Genomic DNA, 21,625 nt, shown 5'->3' with positions numbered 1-21,625 from the left:
ATCCCTGACTACACGGTATGAAATTAAGATGTGTGTTGAATTATGATTGACACCTGTAACAAAAAACATGATTGAAGGACGACGTCACGCAAACTAATGGTGGTGTACGACCTAAAAAGTGGGTCGTTGAGGATTCTCGGTGGGTCTCTGTTCTTAGTGGTGCTGTGGTCGAGTGGATATTGGCGGTATGGCATTTGAAGCAACGAGGCTTAGCAATCCGGAGGTCCCGGGTTCGATTCCCCGGCCGGGTCATTGTAAGGTGGGTTTTCACCCCAAAAGCAATTTACGGTTTTCCCATCTGAAATGACTTCCTAAATTGAAAAGATTCCAAATTTGAGTTAATTGTTGAATTGGAAGCCACCCGACGTGTTAGTTGTAATCCATAAGCCCTTGCGGGTTTCTCCCACATTTGTGTTCGCTTGAGCGTCGTAAAAATAACTACTGATTGTCATTATTATTGATATTATTATTATTAATACAAGAATCTCATTTTGCATCCACGTAATTCATTTTGTGCGAAGTCTAGCTACTTTTAATTTATTAACGTTTGATATACTTACTTGTTGCATCTTATTCTTATCAAGTTTCCATCACTGTGTTTCCGTACAATAGTAATAACGGTATGCGACATAATTTGCGGTCGTCCATTTTGTAAACAAATATATTAGTATTATAAAATCTAAACGATCGTTGACTTTAGAATAAGAGAAAGAATTTCGTTTCAACCTTCTTCTCTTTTTGTGTTCCTTAACGAATTGTTTACAATAGAATCCAAATTTGGTTGAATTTAATTTGTGTATTCACATATCGGATAATAATTAACCAAAGATGGTGCGGTGGTAGGGTAGCGGCAAAGGGGTGGGTGGTGGGGGGGGGGTCGCAGTAGGCCAACCACATGGGGCCCAGAATGACATTCCTAGTGACCAGTGAGTTTTCATTTCAGAAAATAAAACTACAGTATAAGTTCGGAACTTAAAAGGGCATGGCATTAGCTAAAAAAAAATAGAAAACAATAAGTCTTATTAAACCTGTTATACCATTGACTCTGTACACCATGGCATATAGATCATTCCAACAACACATGTTTCTTTGGACACAGCCTCAAATACTCGTCTTGATCGTGAATGTTCTCATCATGTTCTCTTATTATCTTAAGGTATGTCTATCGTTTGGTCATAACGTAAATTAAATTTTAACAACGTGAAAAGGGTTATAATTTTTTCTCTAAAAACCAATGTATTGCTATAAACCAGTCACAGGTTGTTAACTTTTTACTGCATGTAAGCAAATATTTGGCTGCAGGGTTAGAAAATCGCTAGAAATTTAAATATGGAATGTCCTTTTTTTTAATGGAAAAGTGTATAAAATACTAGCCGAGACGAATGAGGACCATCGAGCTCAGTTTGACAGTGAAATGTTGCTTCGGTGAAATATCAGCATCTCAGGTGCGACGACCATACAATGCTTTATCTTGTCCTTTTGATCTTTAAGCATATTCCTGGGGTCGGCCAAAAACTTTTGTAACATTCATTTAGGACATCACACGCTGAGAAGTTCAACGTGGACAACTCGGGAATGTACTTTATATATATCAAAATTCGAATCGTTAAAAATTCTGTCAAGTTTTTTAAAGACCTGTCGCCATTTTTTGTAATGGTTGTCATCATTCTCTACCCCCTCCAGCGTTCTGCGTCAATTCACAATAGCGCAAATATTTATCAAACAAGTAGGGAATTTTGTCTATTTTGGAGCCCCCCCCCCATAAAAAAAATGGCCGACTTTGTTGATTTTATTAAATCGCGGAATTGTTATTAAATGACTCTTTTTTTTCTGCGTGGAAGGTGTCTGAGTAACAAAATGTCATCAAAGTCACCCCGAAGTTATGTTAAATTTTGTTCTGTTTGTATCCGCTTTCATCGCCATGATCTTGCCCGGTTAAGGTCAAAGGTTATTGTAACATCCACAGGGCGGTGGACTTGACAAACATCCGTTCGCAGGTGATTCTTGTCACTTCAGGGCGAAACATCATCATTTTTTATGAACTATCCCGCGGCTCTGCTGGATATGTTCCATGGATGCAGACGACATATCACACTACATGCAGACATGACAGAAATCAAGCAGGGATCAATTTCCCGCCAAGTTGCATGCATGGCGTTGTATAACTTTATCAGTCTTGATAGATCTAATAATTTTAAGTTTCACATCCATGGCTCACGATTACTTTGAAGAAGAGAATAGTTGGGTGAGCGAGGTCGTAGAATTCTAGGTGGTTTGGTTAGCCGGAATATCTGAGAAACTGAAGTTGTTCCCCGTTCATACTTACTTACCATGATCGTTCAAAGTGGTGCTTGTCACTGTGCTAGCGCATGCGCAGATGTTACTTAGGCTACCACTGTAGTAAATGATTTGCAGGTCACATTACATTCGCATCAAGCATACCTTAATAATTACTATATAAGCTTCTATTATGCCCTCAAGTTAATTCCTGTCAGTTCTTGTTAAAGTAAATGTCATGTTACTAGAACTTCACTAAAATCAATAAAGTCAAAAAAGTAAAAAACGAAGCCGCATGGGGTAAATCGGACTGACCGCTAGTAAAGATGTTTTATCTGTTTCTATGATCCTCATATTATCTCATTCTAGGCAACTTAAACAAATTCCATTCGTGGAACTTATTTGTTAAGATATTGTTTTTAACGTAGGTACTGAAATGAAGCTTTTGCAGGCGTCATATGCTAAATATTACAAGCTTGGGCAGATAACTAAGCCCATGCGACTTTGCAGTGTATGCTCGATACTTTTTAAATAATAATGGTCTACTAAAATAATGTAAGAAATTAATAAGCCTTGGGATAGCCTTAGCACACTTATCGCTTTTCAATTCAATGAAAACAGTTTGAATTATCCGATGCCGTAATTTTTTACAAAATCCAATCTTCGCTGGATTTGTTTTGCAGTTCATTCAATTCTCTGTACAGTATTTAGTATCTTTACAAACTTGCTAAGGATGATATCTTTCACTGCAGCTGTTTGAGTTCCAATCGACAATTGGTCGACCATTTGTTTTCCAAACATTCCGGGCATTACTCACAATGAAAATGCCATTTGACCAAACTATGACCAAATTCAATTTTCATGAGCACGTTCCTTCATCGTTATAAACATTTCGTCTGCCCGATACTCTTTAATATTAATATTAATGAAATAGACTGGAAAATTTCCTCATAGAACTTTTCAAAAACGAAACAGGATGGAGTAAATCAACCGACCGCTAGTGAAGACGTTTTATCTATATATGTGATCATTATATTTTCTCAATCTAGGCAGCTAAATCTCTTTTAAAAGAAGTGAAGAAATCTTCTTACTTTTACTCTGTCATTTGAAATGATACATATATAGCATACTAGACAAATTAAGGAACTAGTTTGTTTAGGATTTTAGTATTTAACAATATTTATAAAAGTCAAATAAACGGGTGCTTAAACATCTTGGATCAAAAATAAAAAAACCTTATATAAAATGAAATACAAAATAAAATGAAAAGAGATTGAACGCAAACCAAGAAAAGTCAACAATACCAGGGTTTAGTCTAAGTTACCAGGGTTTCTAATAGAGGGCGGTCTTTAAATAATTTGACTGAAAACCACGGTGCCTCTAGCCATCGGTTTCATATACCTACCTATTCGGGTTTCCGTATTGAGCTCTTTAATGATCGGTCTTCGAGATTAAAAAGATTATAAAACTCCTCTTTGATTTACGTGTTCAGTATAGCCTACCTACCATACGGACTTGTACTGACTTGTATCACTGTAAGTAGTGTCAAACTGGAGAAAGTTTCTGCACTGTTCTACCTATACACGGCAAACGCGTCACAAATTTTTCTGACGATCTTTCGTGCATGGCTGTGATTTCTCAAGACTTAAAAGTTTGGTATTATCCAAAGCTGTCTACAACCACCAACGAGGGTGCATTGGTCTTATGAAAGGAGAAGAATGGATATGATTTAATCGCGTGGATTTGAACAACAATTGGAATATATAACCTGGCTCATTTTTATGCGATCTTTTCAAAGTTATGTCTTGAACTATTTTCACTACGAGGGAGAAAAAACGAAATCAAAAAATTATTCAAGATTTTATTTTCATGACTATCGATTGGATATGTGACTTTCATTATTTGAGATTGATTGGATTTGAAAATTATTCCAAGGTGATTTTGAGGATAGCATGGAGCTGAAATTTTCTCTACACAAACACGAAAAAGAAGGAACACTAATTTGCGGCGGTTGAGTTCGATTACAAGTTTTTGGCTGTTCTTGTGAAATTTGTTGGATGTATTTGGCAAACGTTCTTCACTTGCAAACTTATACGCGTTCAAGGCTATTGTAACAACATTTACCAAGTTGAGAGTTTAAAAAGAAAATAATTTAAGTGTCGTATTAAAAAGAACCCAGAAAGAGGAATCATTAACCGAGAGAGAACATATATAGAAAGCAAGAAGAAAACAAGGATTAATTATTGTCCTTATTGCTTTACGTACTGTTCAAGTATTCAAACGCAATTCTAGTTGACATATATTGAGCTTTTTGTTTTTTTGTTTTCCAAGTCATCATGGCGAGATTTTATGTATTATTTAAGTACTGTTACTTCTTGTGGGCTGTTATATCTTTATGTTGTGTCCCAGTTTGTCAGAGTCGAAAATATCCGGGGAAAATGAGAGGAAAGGATCGGAAAACCGGTTCTAAAGGAATGAGGTTAATAAAGGTAAGCGCAAATTGTTTCAAAAATCTGTCCTCGCCGATCTATGAGCGAACTGAGGGGAGGAGGTGTGGGGGGGGGGGTGGAGGGGAGAGAAGAGATGGGGGCGTGTTGTGAGGTAAGAAGTGGTTTACGGTATAGATGTCAGCCTTACCCTCACCCAGTAGTACATTTACTCATTAAACCTGCTTTGTGTTTTCTGTTCGTAAGTATATGGTCGGTAACTAACTGTGATCTGATTTTCTGATCTACAAGTCCATGTTTTATTCTACAACCACATTTCTTTACGAATCGATGGCGCCGGTATAAATGAATAGAGGGAGGCTGGTTGTGTCTATGAGTGTTATGGTTTCCTATATTCGGTGTGTTCAAGTTCTCGGACAAGCTAAATCCTCTCACCCCCCCCCCCCACCCCCTTTACGCGTAAAGATATTTCTGCAAGCGATATGTACATATGTACATTTTTATTTTCGCGTTCCTTGGGGTAATGTAGAGGTCTTACCCTAAGCCATTCTCATGCTAGGTAACACACAAAGTAATGAAGAAATAACAATTACGTTTTCGAAGTCTTGCTTCTTTAAATATTTCAGAAGGAAAAGGCCTCCCCTCTCCACCCCAAGCTTCCCCTCTCCACCCTCTCTGCCTATCTCTTTCTGTCTCTGTCTCCCCCTCTCTTGCTCTCTATTATCTGTCCGCAGAATTAATGTCTTCCCTCATGTCTACGCTCATGTTATACTTCTATAAATATAGGTCTGTACCAATATTCAGACACTGTTGACAAAATTTGTCTAGGCATTATTGAGTTGTTTAGTTCTGCATGATAACTATGTACGCCGCTGTAAAACATTTAGCCCCCCCCCCCTTCCCCCATGTCATTTCGACTTTAATATTATACACACTATATCACGCCCAAAGCTATATTTCGTCATATATTAGCTTAAAAACGAATTAAGGTTACGATTGGATTAGGATGCGGGGCAGGATTTATCATATGGGTCAGGTTGGCTCGGGACCAGCACACCATTCCATAAAATGGGGGTAAATCTGGCCCTGAGTGTGTGAACGGTCATCTATACCTCTCCTGCCCCCTTCCCATCCCCCGATTTTGTGGCGTGCTGAATTTACCTCCGAAAGTGTTACAAAGCAACATGAATTAAGATCATTACTAAGATAAACAATTCTCTCTGGATACAATCTGAGAAGGTTAACAGTAGAACGTATAGGGGAAGATTAGTTTGAGTGTATAGTTGACCTTTCTCCCATTTCTGGCATATTTGAGTGTTGGAAGCGCAGATGTCGTTTTATTTATGCCATAAATTATGATTGGAAAAACAAGTAAACCCTCATAAATTGCACCACATTTTGTACTGCCTGAAAAGCATAGGCCATGCAGGCTTACTATGTAGTTTAATCTAGTGGATTCTCTACATAGCTTCGCATAAATTGACCAAAATGAAGCTACAACCCTTAAAAAGACAGCATAGTCTCTAATTTAACAAAATGAGAAATCGTTCTTAATAAGGAGTGTGTCCCGGGAGGAAAGAAGGAGGGTAGGTCGCGTGTGATGGATGAAAGTGATGACTTTATGTAGTATTGGTAAGATATCGTTTTGAATTAAGCGTCGGTCTGTGCATAGTGCCTTCCAGTAACATCCGTTGTTCGTATTTGTCCACGCTACGTCAAAGTTATTTTCACCTTCGTAGTTGATAAACAATTAAACTAAAATGCCTGTATAAAACAACAGCTACAAAAACAACAACAGCAACCGAACTTAGGTGTTTATTAATCATAGATATAAAAGCTATCCATAGCTATACATAGTTTGATAACGTAGGCACACTCGGGTTTACAGATTTTCCTTAACCAAAATTCAATAGTAAAGCAGAATAATGGGTTCATTTTCTGACGTTTTTTTCAGACGTTCTGAGATTTCCAATAAATCATTCACTGTATAGATTCAATTTTGCAATAAAAAATTTCGAAGTTCTCAGTAATTTAAGTTTAAGACGTCATTTTACCTCAAATACGGGGGAAAACTATCGTTAATTTGTGTTCGTACTGCTTGGTGCACTTTACATTTATATCATTGGTATTGTCGGTATATACGTTTAACTAACTTTGTAAATACAGCCATGCAGACCTGCAACGGTATAGCGTATACGTTAAATAAACTTCAACATATCAACAGACTAAACCAGAAACTGTTTGATCTAGTTTACAAGGTTTCGTGACCAAAGTCCTGTCTTGACCCCGTGATTCATCGTTTCATTTACTTGTGATGCAATGTTCGCCCTAACCCCCCCCCCCCCGGCCCTCCCGCAAACCCTCTCAGTAACTGAAGTAAATACATTTAAAGCATGGTTGTGTGGTTTGACCATAACAGGATCGTCCCGATTCTTGTATCCAAATAATACTCGTCCTTTATAGTTGTATAGCCCATAGGCCTATATCTGTAATTTAGGTGATATTCGTTAAATGTTTACTTTTGGAACCGAAAAATATAAAAGGCGAGATTAGTCTCGATCTGTTGAACACCTGTTGAGGCAGTGGTATAAAGACCATTAAAGGTTTTATGCTTGTGTTACATGTCCATAAATACGGGTGACCCTGAAATTTAGTCAAGATATAAGGGTGTACACTTTTGTATCTATGTAGCCGGATGATACTGTTGATTGTTAACCGACGCCACCGGCGTATATGTAGGCTCAAACCGCTTGTATCATCTTAACCAGGACATGACATGACCAACTATAGACGTACATTCATTTCGAATTGAATAAGCGACATTCAGTCACTCACTGTAAAGTAAAAACTGGTCGGACAGATTAAAGGTTCGGTTTCTTATGTTATTCCTTCATTCATTAATCCATATTGCGGTTCTATGAAAACAATTCAGCTTGTTTCTTATCACCTTGTCAGTTACTTGATTAACAGTCGTAGTCATCATTTTGTCGAGATAGCCTAATATGTGAATATATGGTAAACCAATGACTGATTGACTAGATGAACTATTCATCTACAGCGACAAAGGCACAGTTTTAAAATAAATTTGCCGACCCGTAAGCAAATTAATGAAATGTAAACTAAATTGTTATTCTTTATGCCATATTTCCCGGGTCACCTTATTGACCCCGGAGCCCGAGGCGGTATCCCCTTCTTAACCTCACCACCCCCCTCCCCGTTTCCCCCCTCGTGATGCCTCCTCGCAATGCGCACAATCCTGATGTAATACGATAAGTTAGTGCTGAGTTATGTAGATTCATTTGGCGCCGTGGTGTCGTAATTTTTTTCTTTGTTGTCATAGTTATGTTCTTGCTTTAAAGACCTCTGTTATGTTAAAGTGTGAATGCTTATCGATATTAATGTACTTAACTTTATAGAATACTTTAGCTATGCGTATCTTTGAACAGTACGTCTCATGAATTATGATAATCCCATGAGTATATTTAATCTTTCCATCTGTTCCATTTGGTAAGACCTCGAGAATCGTAACACCCCTGCAACATTCCAATTCGCACGTAAAAGAAACACTACCATGACTATATATACGTATATAAGTTAAATATTATTGGTTCAAAACATGTGACAGCTGTCATATAATCTGTCATACATGAGCTTGTAGTTGGGGCAAATGTATCAGTAACAGGAAAGCGTACCCTTTAGACGTCTTACACATAGGAGCCACTTGTCGTTTTAAGGGTGTGAAGTTCCTTTCACAGACGGGATGCCAATTGGCAAAATAGTTTTCTCCAATACTTTACCCCACCCCCCAACCCGCCACCCTCCCTCACCCCGCCCTCCCCCTTTCACCTCCTTCTTTCCGTCGTTCAATTTTCCATGCCTGTTTCGACTATAGTATAAAGACCTCTGCAGTAAGTTGAATGTTAAACCGGTGAATGTACAATTTTCTTAAATTAAAATTAAGTAAATCTTTGCCAAAATTGCTGGTAATGACCCGCATATTTTGGTCATAACTACATCATCGTAGCAGTTTGGCATTTTATGTGGCGTGGATACGGTTCTATGTTCTCAAAGTGAGTGGCATTTTGTGAATACATCTAAGCTAAAGCATGCCGACTAAATGATGTCGTCATGGCAACTGAGCTGAAAACGGTTTTGTATTCTGATGACATTCTAACGACAAAGAACATTGACAACTAATCAATCATTCCAAAATATATCACTTTTGAAGGATACTCTGTACCTCAGAGGATTTAAATGAATACATTCTGATGATGCCTCAAATTTTCAAGTCCTTCAATTATGCCTTCTCGTGCGTTAAGTAGTCTTATATGTTTAAGGTTATATTTGACTTGAAGTTGGTTTATGCATCTAATCCCCCCCCCCCCCCCGCCCTCGATAAGTGCTTCATTGATAAAATGCATACAAACGCAGTATATTTGAGGTTAAAAGAATTGTCGACATTCTTCAAACGTTTCCCTTACAAAGACTTTTGCCATAAACCACACAAAAGCAACAGTTGGTGTTGTTAATAAATTCTAAAGTAACAGACGGCTCACACAACATGCAAGTTCTGATTTATATCATGTTTACGACTTCTTTAGACGCTTTACCTTCGATAATCTCTCGTGAACTGATTTTTAGCTAACTGCTGATGTACCATCATGCTATAAACGATCCATGCCCTCTTCGTTATTTCGGCCAAAAGGTTGTAGACCCTCTGCTGACCATTGACCTACACCACCAAACAGTTTTCGGTTTCTTGTACTCGATTTAGAACATGCACATGTAAAATCTCAAATCAAAATGTACGCGTGAGTTTTAAATTTTGAGATGTTTTGATAATAAGCGAGTGTCACGCATTCATACAGAGAGACACACACACAAACACGCACCCATGGCGGGTAAGACACTCTTCCGTGCATACAGGCGAACACTGATAAACAGTTTTATTATACCAAACCTCTCGTGATGCAACCATACTATTTCTACACGATTGCAATGGTTTATTGTTCTTCTTTCTCAGTGACGAATACAAATATAGGGCCTATATGTATACACTCATAACTCGTGTGGCTCACTTTGGTTTTACTTCAAAAGCCGGGTAAACAGCAGTCCTTTAAGTTTTTATTGGTCTTAGTAAAGTTGTTGTTTTTTTTCTTCTTCTTAACCACAACCCGTTTTGGTCACATTTGTATATCAGAAGAGTTGCATAAATCTTAATCTCTCTTTTAATTTTTAATGTTAAAATATCACGTGTGGTTTTCTATAACAAACCACATCCATCTTTTGGCAAGTTCGAAGGTGTTTCCTATCTTCCGTGCGCATCATCCTGATAAACTTCCTTGATACTTGACTTTACCTGTGTCGGGATGACTAAAGCAGAAAGCCATATGTCTTGTTATCGCTTCTTCTGCTTACTAATGTATTAAAAATGTATAAATGGATAAATATGATTGACAGTTGTAAAATCCTAATAAACTCATATTTGATTGTTTTAATCATTATGTTGTGTTTTGTACCTTTTGTACTTTTTTTAGTACAACTTTAGTTACTGACACACGTGTATATTTCTAAGAGATACGAACTCGACCTATATGGAGAGTTCATGAGATGCTTGGTATTGTCAGATAAGCTGCAGTACACTCTTATAATTCCAACGCGTCCAAGATGATTACTGCTTAGAGGCACGATAGTCACTCTTATCAAAGAGTTAAAGGATTGGTTCAGGTGTTTGATATGTCTATTTTGTATGAAAGAGCACAAAAAGACAAAAAGAACAGTGAAGAAACTACCATGATAGCATGCTCTGTTAAGGAGATATGACACTTTGAAGATATCAAAATTTCTTTGAAAACGACTGGTGTAGAAATACTTACTGTGAGGGTGTGATGTCACATCCTGACTTCCTAAACATTTGTGAATATATTTCTTTAAAAATTATTTACATTTTTTAACACATTTGAAAATAATGTAATCAAAAATTCTTCAGATGTTTAATCTCAAATACTTCCTTTGACAAATATGAGATCTCCTGACATATCTTTTGGTTGAAAGTCATGAAATCTCACAAAATATTTAGAGAAAAAAAACAAAGACTTTTCAGGAATATGAGGATGTGACATCACAGCTAGTCAGATTTCAGCAGTTTCTACACAATCTGATAAAACTTTACACTTGAATATCTCTTTAACCGAAAAAGATATTTGAACAGTTTTTTTCACCATTGTGTTTCTTTTATTGTCCTCTTTCATATAACATAAACATGTATGACAACTGAACCAATCCTTTAAATTTATGTCAATTATGTTCTGATACGAGTGAATGTTAGCACTCCGCTATTCGAGCTAACTTTCCGAGAGAGAAAACAAAAATGACTAGAAAATCAAATAACACATTAAAGAGTGATTATCGTTGACTCTCTCAGATTGAGAGTGAACTGTTACTCCGTGGAATTAAACAGCTGCGTATTATATGGAGTCTCGTATTATAATGGCATAGTTCCAGAACGATTTACCTGAAGCAGACACTTGGTGTGAAAACGAACTGCTCCTTGCAAGGTTATACGATCCCTATTTCAGCACTATAGGTGGTACAGTCATAGTATACTACCCACTGGGTATATGGAATTATGTACTCAACATGTCCGCTACATAAAAGGGGCGAGAGATAGGCGTTTGACCTTTACGACCCAACACGTCATGTTATAGCAAAAGTTTTCTGACATAAAGCAGTACGCCCGATTTTGGAGAAAAAGAAGGAGCGGGAGAGAGAGAGAGAAGATGGGAGGAGGGAGGGAGGGGAGGGGGTGGGGGGGGGGCGCGGGATTCGACTCGAGAAAGGGACGGACATCTACAGGGCTAAGATTACTAACAAAATCTAAAGAATACATTTTTTAAGGTTTACCAAGGTTTACCGTTAAATATGTACGGTAACAAAAGAAGTTCTAGAAAGTTTGAACAGAACCAAACTTGTCGGTTTTTTTACCACGTCCTTTAAATTACCAGCACTGCAGAAATCATTTCATGTTCAGACTCCTCCATGAAGATATAAGATTGCAAAATGTTTTAGGATTTATTTTAAATGAAACACAATCACATCATTTCAGGAGATTTGTCAACCTGTTATCTATTTTTCTTACATTTATTCGCGAGGCTATTTTATGCTATCGTTCTCATGGATAAGTATCCCTCTTTGGTCTGTATAATTCATAGAACTATTGAAGTCTGCAAGCAATTGGGTAGTCTTTTATTCCACTTTCAGACTAAATAGTTAATGACGATATAAGCGTGTGCAACTTTTATTTCTTTAACTTTTACAAAGAACACAAGCACACACTTTCAGGAAATCTGCCAACCTCTAATCTATTTGTATAGCATTTATACGTGAGGCTATATAGGCCATGCTAGGGGTAAATTTCTTGGAAAAATTAACTGTAATATTCTCATGGATAAATATCCCTTTTTGGTCTGTATAATTCATAGAACTATTGAAGTCTGCAAGAAATTGTTGGGTAGTCTTTTATTCCACTTTCAGACTATATAGTTCATGACGATATAAGCTTGTGCAACTTTTATTTCTTTAACTTTTACAAAGAACACAAGCACACACTTTCAGGAAATCTGCCAACCTCTAAATCTATTTGTATAACATGTATACGTGAGGCTATATAGGCCATGCTAGCGGTAAATTTCTTGGAAAAATTAACTGTAATATTCTCATGGATAAATATCTCTTTTTGGTTTGAATAATTCATAAAACTATTAAAAGTATGTATGTAAGCAATGAGTAGTATTTATTTAGGCCACTGTTAGCATGAATAAGGGAGGGGGTGGGGGAGTTTGGCAAACTTTTTGCCCCCTGATTCTTTCGTCCTTTATAACAAAATGGAAAATTGTGAAAATAGCGAAAATAGCTAAATTACAAAATTAATAGGCTCTATTGATACCGAAACCGTTGTTAAGACTGAAGAGTTGCGTTGAGTGTAAGTAATAATAAAGATTACGGTAACGCAATAGTAACGACGGTGTCGTCGTGGAACGTTCTTTAAAGATTGAGAGACTAACAAACCGTAATAGATTTGTGGCCTTCCATTAAGTTGTTGAATTACATACGACAAAACAAAAGACAAAGTCTTTTTAAACTTGTCCTTAAAAAATTCTCAGAAAACTGACAACCAATGCAGGGATTAACGGATTAACCCAGATCATATATGCACGCATACGTACTCTTTTATATGACGTAAATGAACGCATTTAAATTTCTGTTTCTGGGGAAATTGTGTTGGCTATACATGCATTCCATGATTATCGGAGCATGTTTGTGAAAGGTTTAAAACTTTCTCCTTTTGTGGTCATAATGCCACTTTAAGCGATGGATATCCCAGGTACTGGTAAATTATATATTCTTCATGGGAGCCAAACAAAATTTGACCTAGAAATCATGAATTCGACGCCAATACAGGAGATGAAAGGAAATATGTAATGTTTTAGAAAAATAAACTCAGAAGAAATTCAAGATCGTTGAATACCGCTGTAGATTATAGTTAATTCAGTTTTCGAAGATTTATTTATCTTTCAAATGCTTTATTGCTCAATTGAATAGTTTTTTTCCTTCTTATATGCTTTGTTTCGAGAATTCTTGGTGACCATCGTTTGATAATGAATGACCTTGGATATATATATATATATATATATATATATATATATATATATATATATATATATATATATATATATATATATATATAGTTTGAAAGACGATTGTCTCTATTCGTAGAAAGAGATTTTTTAGAATATTTTTGAACTTATACTGCATGCCTAGAGAGAATTCGAAATTTGGCTAGGAAAATATGGGGGTATGCGTATGACACATAATTATGTAATCAGATTCTGTAGAGCGGGGCAGCGAAAGTGTATACTTCAAATCTCGATCGTCCAAAAAATTTTCCCCGTTAACAGCCTATGCAATAAATTTACCGACGAACATGTGCACGTTGCTCAATGAGGAAAGAAAAGATATACATTTGGTCAATACAAGAATCTTGTTGGTTTTGGTTCAGGTCAAAGGTCATGGATGCGATCACGCAATTTCAGCACTTGAGAGGTCACGTGTACAAGGTCGTTAAGGAATTACCATGGAGATAGTGACTGTTCGTTTGACATTTGTATAATTACTTATCGATTCTAAATTTAGATGGAGACGGATGTAATGATAGGTAACCAAAGTTGTTTGTTATATGAAATATATTATACAAGCCACGGAAGGTTTGTTGAAATTTAACCGTTATTGCTGTCTATATAGGAAATGGTAGATCTATTTTCAGTGCTTAGAAGGCCGAAGAAGATATCATCTTACAGTAGCGTGGTTGGTGTGTCCACACATACTTACATGCATACACACACATACAAACACCCATACATACATTCGCAATATGCGCAATAGATATTACACTGTTACCAAAAAAACGTAAATTAAAGGTAAAATTTTGACGTAATATTACTATGGCATGCCGTTTGTACATTTTAACAGCTTTTCAACACTAAAATAAATAGTTGGCATGTACATTCATCGTTAGTTAATTTTTCATTGCCCGTTCTGTAAAATAACAGAACGTTATGAAAGTAAGAGTTCCGTAAAACCGTTAATTATAACATTCGCTATTCGTTGTAGCCAAAACAATTGAGCGCACTTTTAATTGCATTAGCGTTATTTAAGAATAAACTATGTTTAATGATGGGTATAATTGACTTGAAGTGACAGTTTTCACAAATGTTGCAATTATTTGTTGGTAACTATATATATACTTAACTTACCGCTTAGATATATATTACGTCATTGAAAGCTGTAAACCGCTTTAAATTAAAGGTGCCACAAATCGATCACTTGCAGTATCCGTTAGCCCGCCGTGAAGGGTATTACAGATTAATGAAAAATAAATTATAAGAGCAGGAAAAATCATCACGATATTAGAAGGAAAACTTAGAGGCGTTGTGATTTAACCGAAAATAACGACTCGTGAATTCCCGGCTTCCAATGTATAACCTTTCAAGAAACGTCGGTGCACCGGTTTTCACAAACCGCTGTTAAAAACGTCTTACCAAAGGCATTCTGCAGCTATACCGTAAACATTTATTTTGTAGTGTAATGCCGTTTTTATATCAATACTACTTTAATTCCCTAACAAAATTATCTCTTGAAGAATTACTTAAGCCAGAATGTTGGCATTGAGATGTCGTAGACCAACAAAACAAACGCTATTCATTGATTTATAAATTGTAATAACTCAGCCAAAATATAAAAATAGACAAGCGTTGAATTACATCTACATTAAAAAAAAAAACATGTCATTTGGAACATGCCGTAATACAGCATTTTATTCTTTTCATTAGATGCCATAAAAATCTTTTGTTATTATTATTATCAATTTGTAATTATCCACGTTACGACGTTCAATCGACTTGAGTCGCGGGGTCGCGTTTAATAGGTCAGTGTGCACGCGGAGAGCTATAAAAGGCATTGGAAAGTACAGAGTTCTTTTGTATTTTCCTTTTTCCGGACATGTAGCAGTTATGTTATTTCTCAATGAGGGCAAGTTGCGTCATTTTCCCTTTTTTAATTCAATCAACAGGTAATATTTTGAGTGAAATAAGGCAATCGCGTGAGACATGCTGTTACGAACGGAAGTTTTCCCTGGGGATTGGGGAAAACGTTGAACCTATATTGATTACCATGACAATGCTACTTCGAATAATTGCGCAATAATTTCGCAATAACAAAATCTCATACCATAAATTCGTTTCTGTTGACAGTTTCCGACAAACAGATTTTCACATTGGTTTATATCGGTACTGGATTTATAATTTACAGGACACAACTTTCCGACAGAAAATTACCAACTCAAGAAAAATCAGACAGACGAATGAACCGAAAAATATACATACGAGTATCACAGACAAACAGACAGATAGACAATTAGACTAAAAGAAAAAAGAGGAGACTCCATTACGTGAAGGTTGTTAGTATTAGAGTTAGTAGCCATACATGACACTCTCTTCATTAGCGATTAACGTCTATCGCATGGCCGGGTTATCCTATCACATAATGCATGTTGAGTTCCCATGGAAACATCTGAACCTATACATCTCACCGTCATTCCTTCTTGTAAACGTGTTATATAGAAAGAGCGTTTGGAGCAAACAGAGTGAATGCATTATTCCGTCTCGTGGGCATTATTATGCAAACTACCGTCCTTTCTCTTACCCATGCATTATTCAGCTATATAGAGTAACAGGACAACGATGTAACAATAGAGATGGGCCCCCATGGGAGAGTCAACAATCCACACCCAAGCCCAAGCATGGTTTGGCCTTGGAATGGGCCATTATGGATATTTGGTACCTTATAGACACCCGAATATGGCGCTATCAGGATTTCTCTGTTGAGGTCAGAATTTCGTTGGAATTCCCATGTTGGTGGGTATCGATAGATATAACTGTACTGAACAGTATGTTGGTAATCCCTGGCGGTAGCTTAAAAATGGGGACCATCTGGATATCTAGATAAATAAGCAATGGCCCACGAGGGTACATTGGGCTCGGTTATTGTTTACAGGCTGTACGTTTAATATCAATACTGTAGCCGTTTTAGTTAATGGGTGACTATTCAGTCGATGGGGGCCCGGGCGTCCGCACCGTCCTATAGTTACGCGGCTGACATTGTGTTATCCTACCACACCAAAAGAGGTAACGATTTTGTTAGTGACATAACACATGTTTGATTGAAAGACACAGATGTGATAGCATACAGTGAAATTTGCTAAGACACAGTATGAGTACGTAAAGATCAATGGATTGTAACATTCACACGTGACCTCACGTTTGTAACTTTTGTGTCGAAGGAATATTTTACTTTGGAATCAAAATCCAAAGCTTCTCGTTTCTTGACACTTTTTGGAGGGGGGGGGGGGCCGGGGGTGAGGAGGGTATTGCTTTGTATGCCGATTTACGGGATCCACTCGTCAAGCTCACGTGAACGCTGTCCATGTATTCATGTGTCTGCATGGTATATACGGTACTGCATGCACGTATGCGGTAACGCTATTTGCAAGAAACATCCCAACCTCACTGACGGAGAAGCTGGAACGATGCACATTGAACTTAGTTCAGCCCGGAATAAATCCGCGTGAAACAAAAAGGCTGCATCCCTGTATGTACTTGATATTCTATTAATGGAATGACGTGTCTGCAGTTTGCCCGCGGCATGTCGGTGTTACTCGTATAGAAAGCTACGTTCAGGGCTCGTACATAAATGGATATCGCTAACCATTAGGGCCCGGATATTAGACTGCAGGTCTCTAGCATCGCCTTGGTCTAACTTAGACTATTTTATGTGATCACAATCATTGTTTTGCCTCGTGTAGGCTAGTTATTATATGTCTGCAGAATAGACAAACTTGTGTTCCACCCATTTAATGTACTACCGAATTTTTTGTTACGTTTTGATGCGATTTTTGTGCAGTAAAGTAGGCTATATTACAGATCGCGTTTTCAAAAAGGGACTTTGGTTGTTCCATCAAAAATCTTGTGTTCCTCGTATCTGGTTTGCTCTCGCTTTCAAGAAGATACTAAGAATAAGCTTATAACGTTACAACGAGTGCATTGTACTGAACTAAATCGTTTGGGATTGCAATTGATAGAAACCCATAATTTGCGTCACTTACTACAGAGATAATTGAATATATTGTACAAAGATTCAGCAAAATGTCATTATCCGACTTTAACCTGAATTTACCTGCAAGGCGAATATAGCCTGTCGCGAAGGAGACAAGCTACAAGTGTAGCATTGACGTATCACGCTGATAGATTATAGCCATACACCTTCCATGCAATTATGATATCATTCCATCACTGTTTTGAGTTTAAATCACCTAATTCGATTTTACCTGCCCAAATCAGTGTTATATCATATTTAATACGTGAGAAACAAAGTTATTTCAACCATCAAAAACGGAATAAATCAAATTAACGCGCAAGTAAGTGTTTTAGTAACTGTCATGACCCGAGTGTTTTTCTTATATTATGTATATTATTTTCTTATAACAGAACTGTCTGAGAAAACTAAGAAAATCGACAAGCTGACAATTTCTTTTTGGTAGTAAGTAAAATCCCCCCTCATCACCTCCAACAGAGAGATGATACAGTAGCCTACCTTCTCACCGAAAACAAAACCACACGAGACACACGACCATGTCTTACCTATATATAAACATCGCTGTATGCGCTGCTCTCATTTTTTTAATCCAGACAAGTTGTCGTCATTACCAGCGACTAGGTTAGATTACCCCTTCCAGGGGGCGAGTCGCATAGCTAGCTATACATTATTGAACTCCCAAAAAGATTCGTCACTGGGGTTCACCCTCGGTACAACTTTCCAAGTACACGCCTTTGATTTCATTAAAGTATTAAAGAAACTTCGGGTTTCCACATTACAGATTGAACACGGATGGTTGTGGTACAAAAAGTAAAGTAAATATGTGTCCAAGGCCCCCTGTTTGTTCTGGACATAACCGGTACATGGCAATTAAGCTTTTGCGGTGACGGGTTCGACCCACTTTAAGGTTTCAATTTCCTTCGTAGCAGCAAATCCGGAGTTGGAAAGAAAAGACCCACCCATCTTATTAAATTTCTTCACCTAATTTACTACGAAGTGGCGTTTAGCTTCGAAATATATAGAAAACTAGCCTAGCATAGTCTTGACCTAATATAGCTACAAATGTGGCCGTATTTGAAGGGGAAAAAATCCATATTGGCCTACTCACTTAAATGAGTTCTTAAATGCACTATGAGATATGATATTGTTACGCATGTATGTGCATGGTTAGTGTTTCGAATCACATGGTGTACTACTACTTTATATATGGTTTTCTTTTCCGACTACTGGTTCAAGACAGTGCACCTTCAACACAGCATACATGGCAACAGTAATGATTTCATAACAAGAACATGTATGCATGTAAAGGTCATTATCAGCAACCTATAACTTATAGGTGAGATACGTAGTTGTACTAAATGAATAACCTATCACCATCTAGTACGGCGAGCTTAACGTACAATACATATTGAAAAGGAAGTAGTTGACTGTATAGGATAAGATATAACCCAACAACCTTTACTCTGATAACGTACCAAAGTCCCTAGACTAATATCGTTCATGACTCATAATTGTATCATTCAGATAACATCGGTGGCATGATTCTACATTAAAGCTACATGTAGATCGCATAATTTTAAATAAGAAATTGAAACAACAGTGGTAACCTACATCAAGTATGTTAGGTGAAAAATTTCATTTTTCCGTAACTTAAATTACATATTACAGTGATCATGAGTGAATGTAATGAAATCACGTCTTAACATATGTTTGATTATCCGTTTGGTTCATGTTTATCACGACACAAGCGAGAACCAGATGTGAGTGTTATCAGTATTGTTGAACGTTAAGACTAGGCTCTCGTTTTACCGATACTCATCATGATAGGATAGTGTTTTCATCTTAGGGAGCAAATTCAGTATTCTACGCAAAATAACGTTCATATCACACTGATCTATGGCTCAAGTTGGCGCTGTTCTTTTCAAACATTGTGTACAAGCAACAACAAAAAAACAGCACTATGATTTATTGAAACTATCAACATTGTTGAGGCTCAGTAGCCTTCTGTCGTTGATTATCGTACGATGCACCTATCAGATGATCGTATTGAACAACATTCCCTGCGGGGGTCTATTTGTGGCAAAGTGATAATTTTCATCAAAATATCTGCAGTTGCCTGTGACACATTATTATTCAACATTTTAATTTTTAAGCAGTGAAAGGTAACTCAAACACGGCGTCTCAAGACGCCTGACAAAGTATAAACATTTAGAAGCATCAAACATGTTTCTTTTGATACTTCATATGTCAACATGTCATTTTGTATCTTGACACACATTACTAAGGTCAGTGTGTCCGCTTACACGGCTTGTCGTCACCCGATGTATAGTTTACATGAAAGACACGTTTTTGATCATTTTTACAGTTATGTAAATTCTTGTTTCAAAGATCGTCAGCTATAGTTTATGCTTATAATGTTCCACTTCTATATAAAGATGTTTAACGTTGAACAAAATAAACATCAAAAGGGTCGAGATCTAACCCTATTACATTGTAGTAGACAGATATCATTTCTCTACAATAAGGAGAAGTTGAAACAACGAGTTATCAGTTGGAATTTCAATGTACAATCAAATTTGATCTTAGTTGATTGAACACATTTCCATGTACAGAGTTTACAGGGCGTATGCATGTAATTGTAGAAATGTTAGTTTTGTGACCCCACAGATCCATCCTACCACACAGGGCGTATTGGTCTTGTATGGGGGGGGGGGTCCTCTTACCTGCATCGAGATACCTGGTTGTTAGGCACGTATAATATACCCATGCACCTCGTGACGTATACAAACCTACATTACTACCATAACAACTGGCTCATCTGAGATAACAACACAAACAAATATAATATAAACACAAAAGCGAATATATGAACCCCTATGATAGGCTCAATATCGACTGCAATATGACACAAATTTAAAGTAAGTACAAGCTAAACATTAACGGCTGTATGTAAATGAAATATGTTTTCAGTAAATAGCATAAGATATAAAGCTCAAATCTAGCCGATGTGGCATCTCAATGATGGACACCATGCAGTATGTCCCAGTCAGGTGCGAATTGCCCTAAACCCAATTTACTATCGTGTTCCTAATATAGACAACTAAATGCATAAATACTAAAATAATATAATATTATAGGCCTATATCCTTTGTAATAAGACTCTCTTGAAAATAGAATAGATACCACTTAACAGTTGCACAACTATTTAGATCAATTTCTCGACAAAGACAGTCACAAAGGGAACTAAAGAACATACATTAGCTATGATCTCGGTAATGGATTCCACGAAAGACATATCCTTATATACAGGTAGATTATAGGCTTAGTGTAACTTATATAGAGTACACAATGCAGATATATTTATAAAGGGGATAAACAACATTGGCTATATGTTCCTATCGAAGGGAACACATAGTTTACTAGATAACACAAGTATAGAGCCAGGGGGAAGTACCCTAGGACTTAACAACTTCCTGCCCATCCCAAATAAGGAGATAAATGAACCGGCTGATCGGCATACTCATTATCGGAAAACACCAACATTACGCAACAACCACTAAGACACCAGGTGTAAACAACTTAGTGACGTAGTCCCAGAGAATGAGTTCATATAAACACAAAAAGGTGGACACAAGGGTCATCTATTTGCAGAAGATCTCACTCTCTTTAGACAGCTTAGCCCTTGAATCATTGCAATGGCTGATATATGGCTTAGGTAGTGGCTTACTCTTCTTGGTATACTATAGGACACAGCAATGGCATTCCAAGAATTGAAAAGAAGGCATAGTCATGATAACTTCCTGCCATTACACTCCATGAGTACCAAGAATTTGTAGGGGAAATTATCACATGTCCTAATTTACCATAACAATTATAGGGGTGCTACACTAGTAAAACATATATATCTCATATATAGAAAGGTGTAATGAATGTACGTATTCATTATTACGTCAAAGATATGAATGGTAAAATTTCAATTGTAATGCTACATTGAAATTGAAATTATCGTTAATTGTAATATCTACTGGATGTATAACCGTACTTGATTATACACAGAGCTGGTTATATACTTACGTCGCTATACTTAGTTTCAAGTGACAGATTTCGTATTTGTGTTTCAATTAGGGTATCTAATAATTTATTATTTTAATTAATTATATTTAACGTAATCAACACTCAACCAAATTAACTAT

General features: G+C 36.9%; 1 protein-coding gene across 1 annotated transcript in view; it reads left to right on the top strand.

Moving 5' to 3' along the window:
* The first annotated feature begins 3,674 nt into the window (after positions 1–3,674).
* Positions 3,675–21,625, top strand: part of LOC139979438 (uncharacterized) — a 37,624-nt gene continuing 19,673 nt past the window's right edge. The window contains exon 1 of the mRNA XM_071990222.1: positions 3,675–4,766. Coding sequence (XP_071846323.1) covers positions 4,614–4,766 — 153 coding nt within the window. The 5' untranslated portion in view covers positions 3,675–4,613. The remainder of the gene's footprint in view (positions 4,767–21,625) is intronic.

The sequence above is a fragment of the Apostichopus japonicus genome, chromosome 14, assembly GCF_037975245.1.
Source record: "Apostichopus japonicus isolate 1M-3 chromosome 14, ASM3797524v1, whole genome shotgun sequence".
NCBI lineage: Eukaryota > Metazoa > Echinodermata > Holothuroidea > Aspidochirotida > Stichopodidae > Apostichopus > Apostichopus japonicus.
Note: the sequence above shows the minus strand (reverse complement) of the source record. Positions and strands in the feature narration are given on the sequence as shown.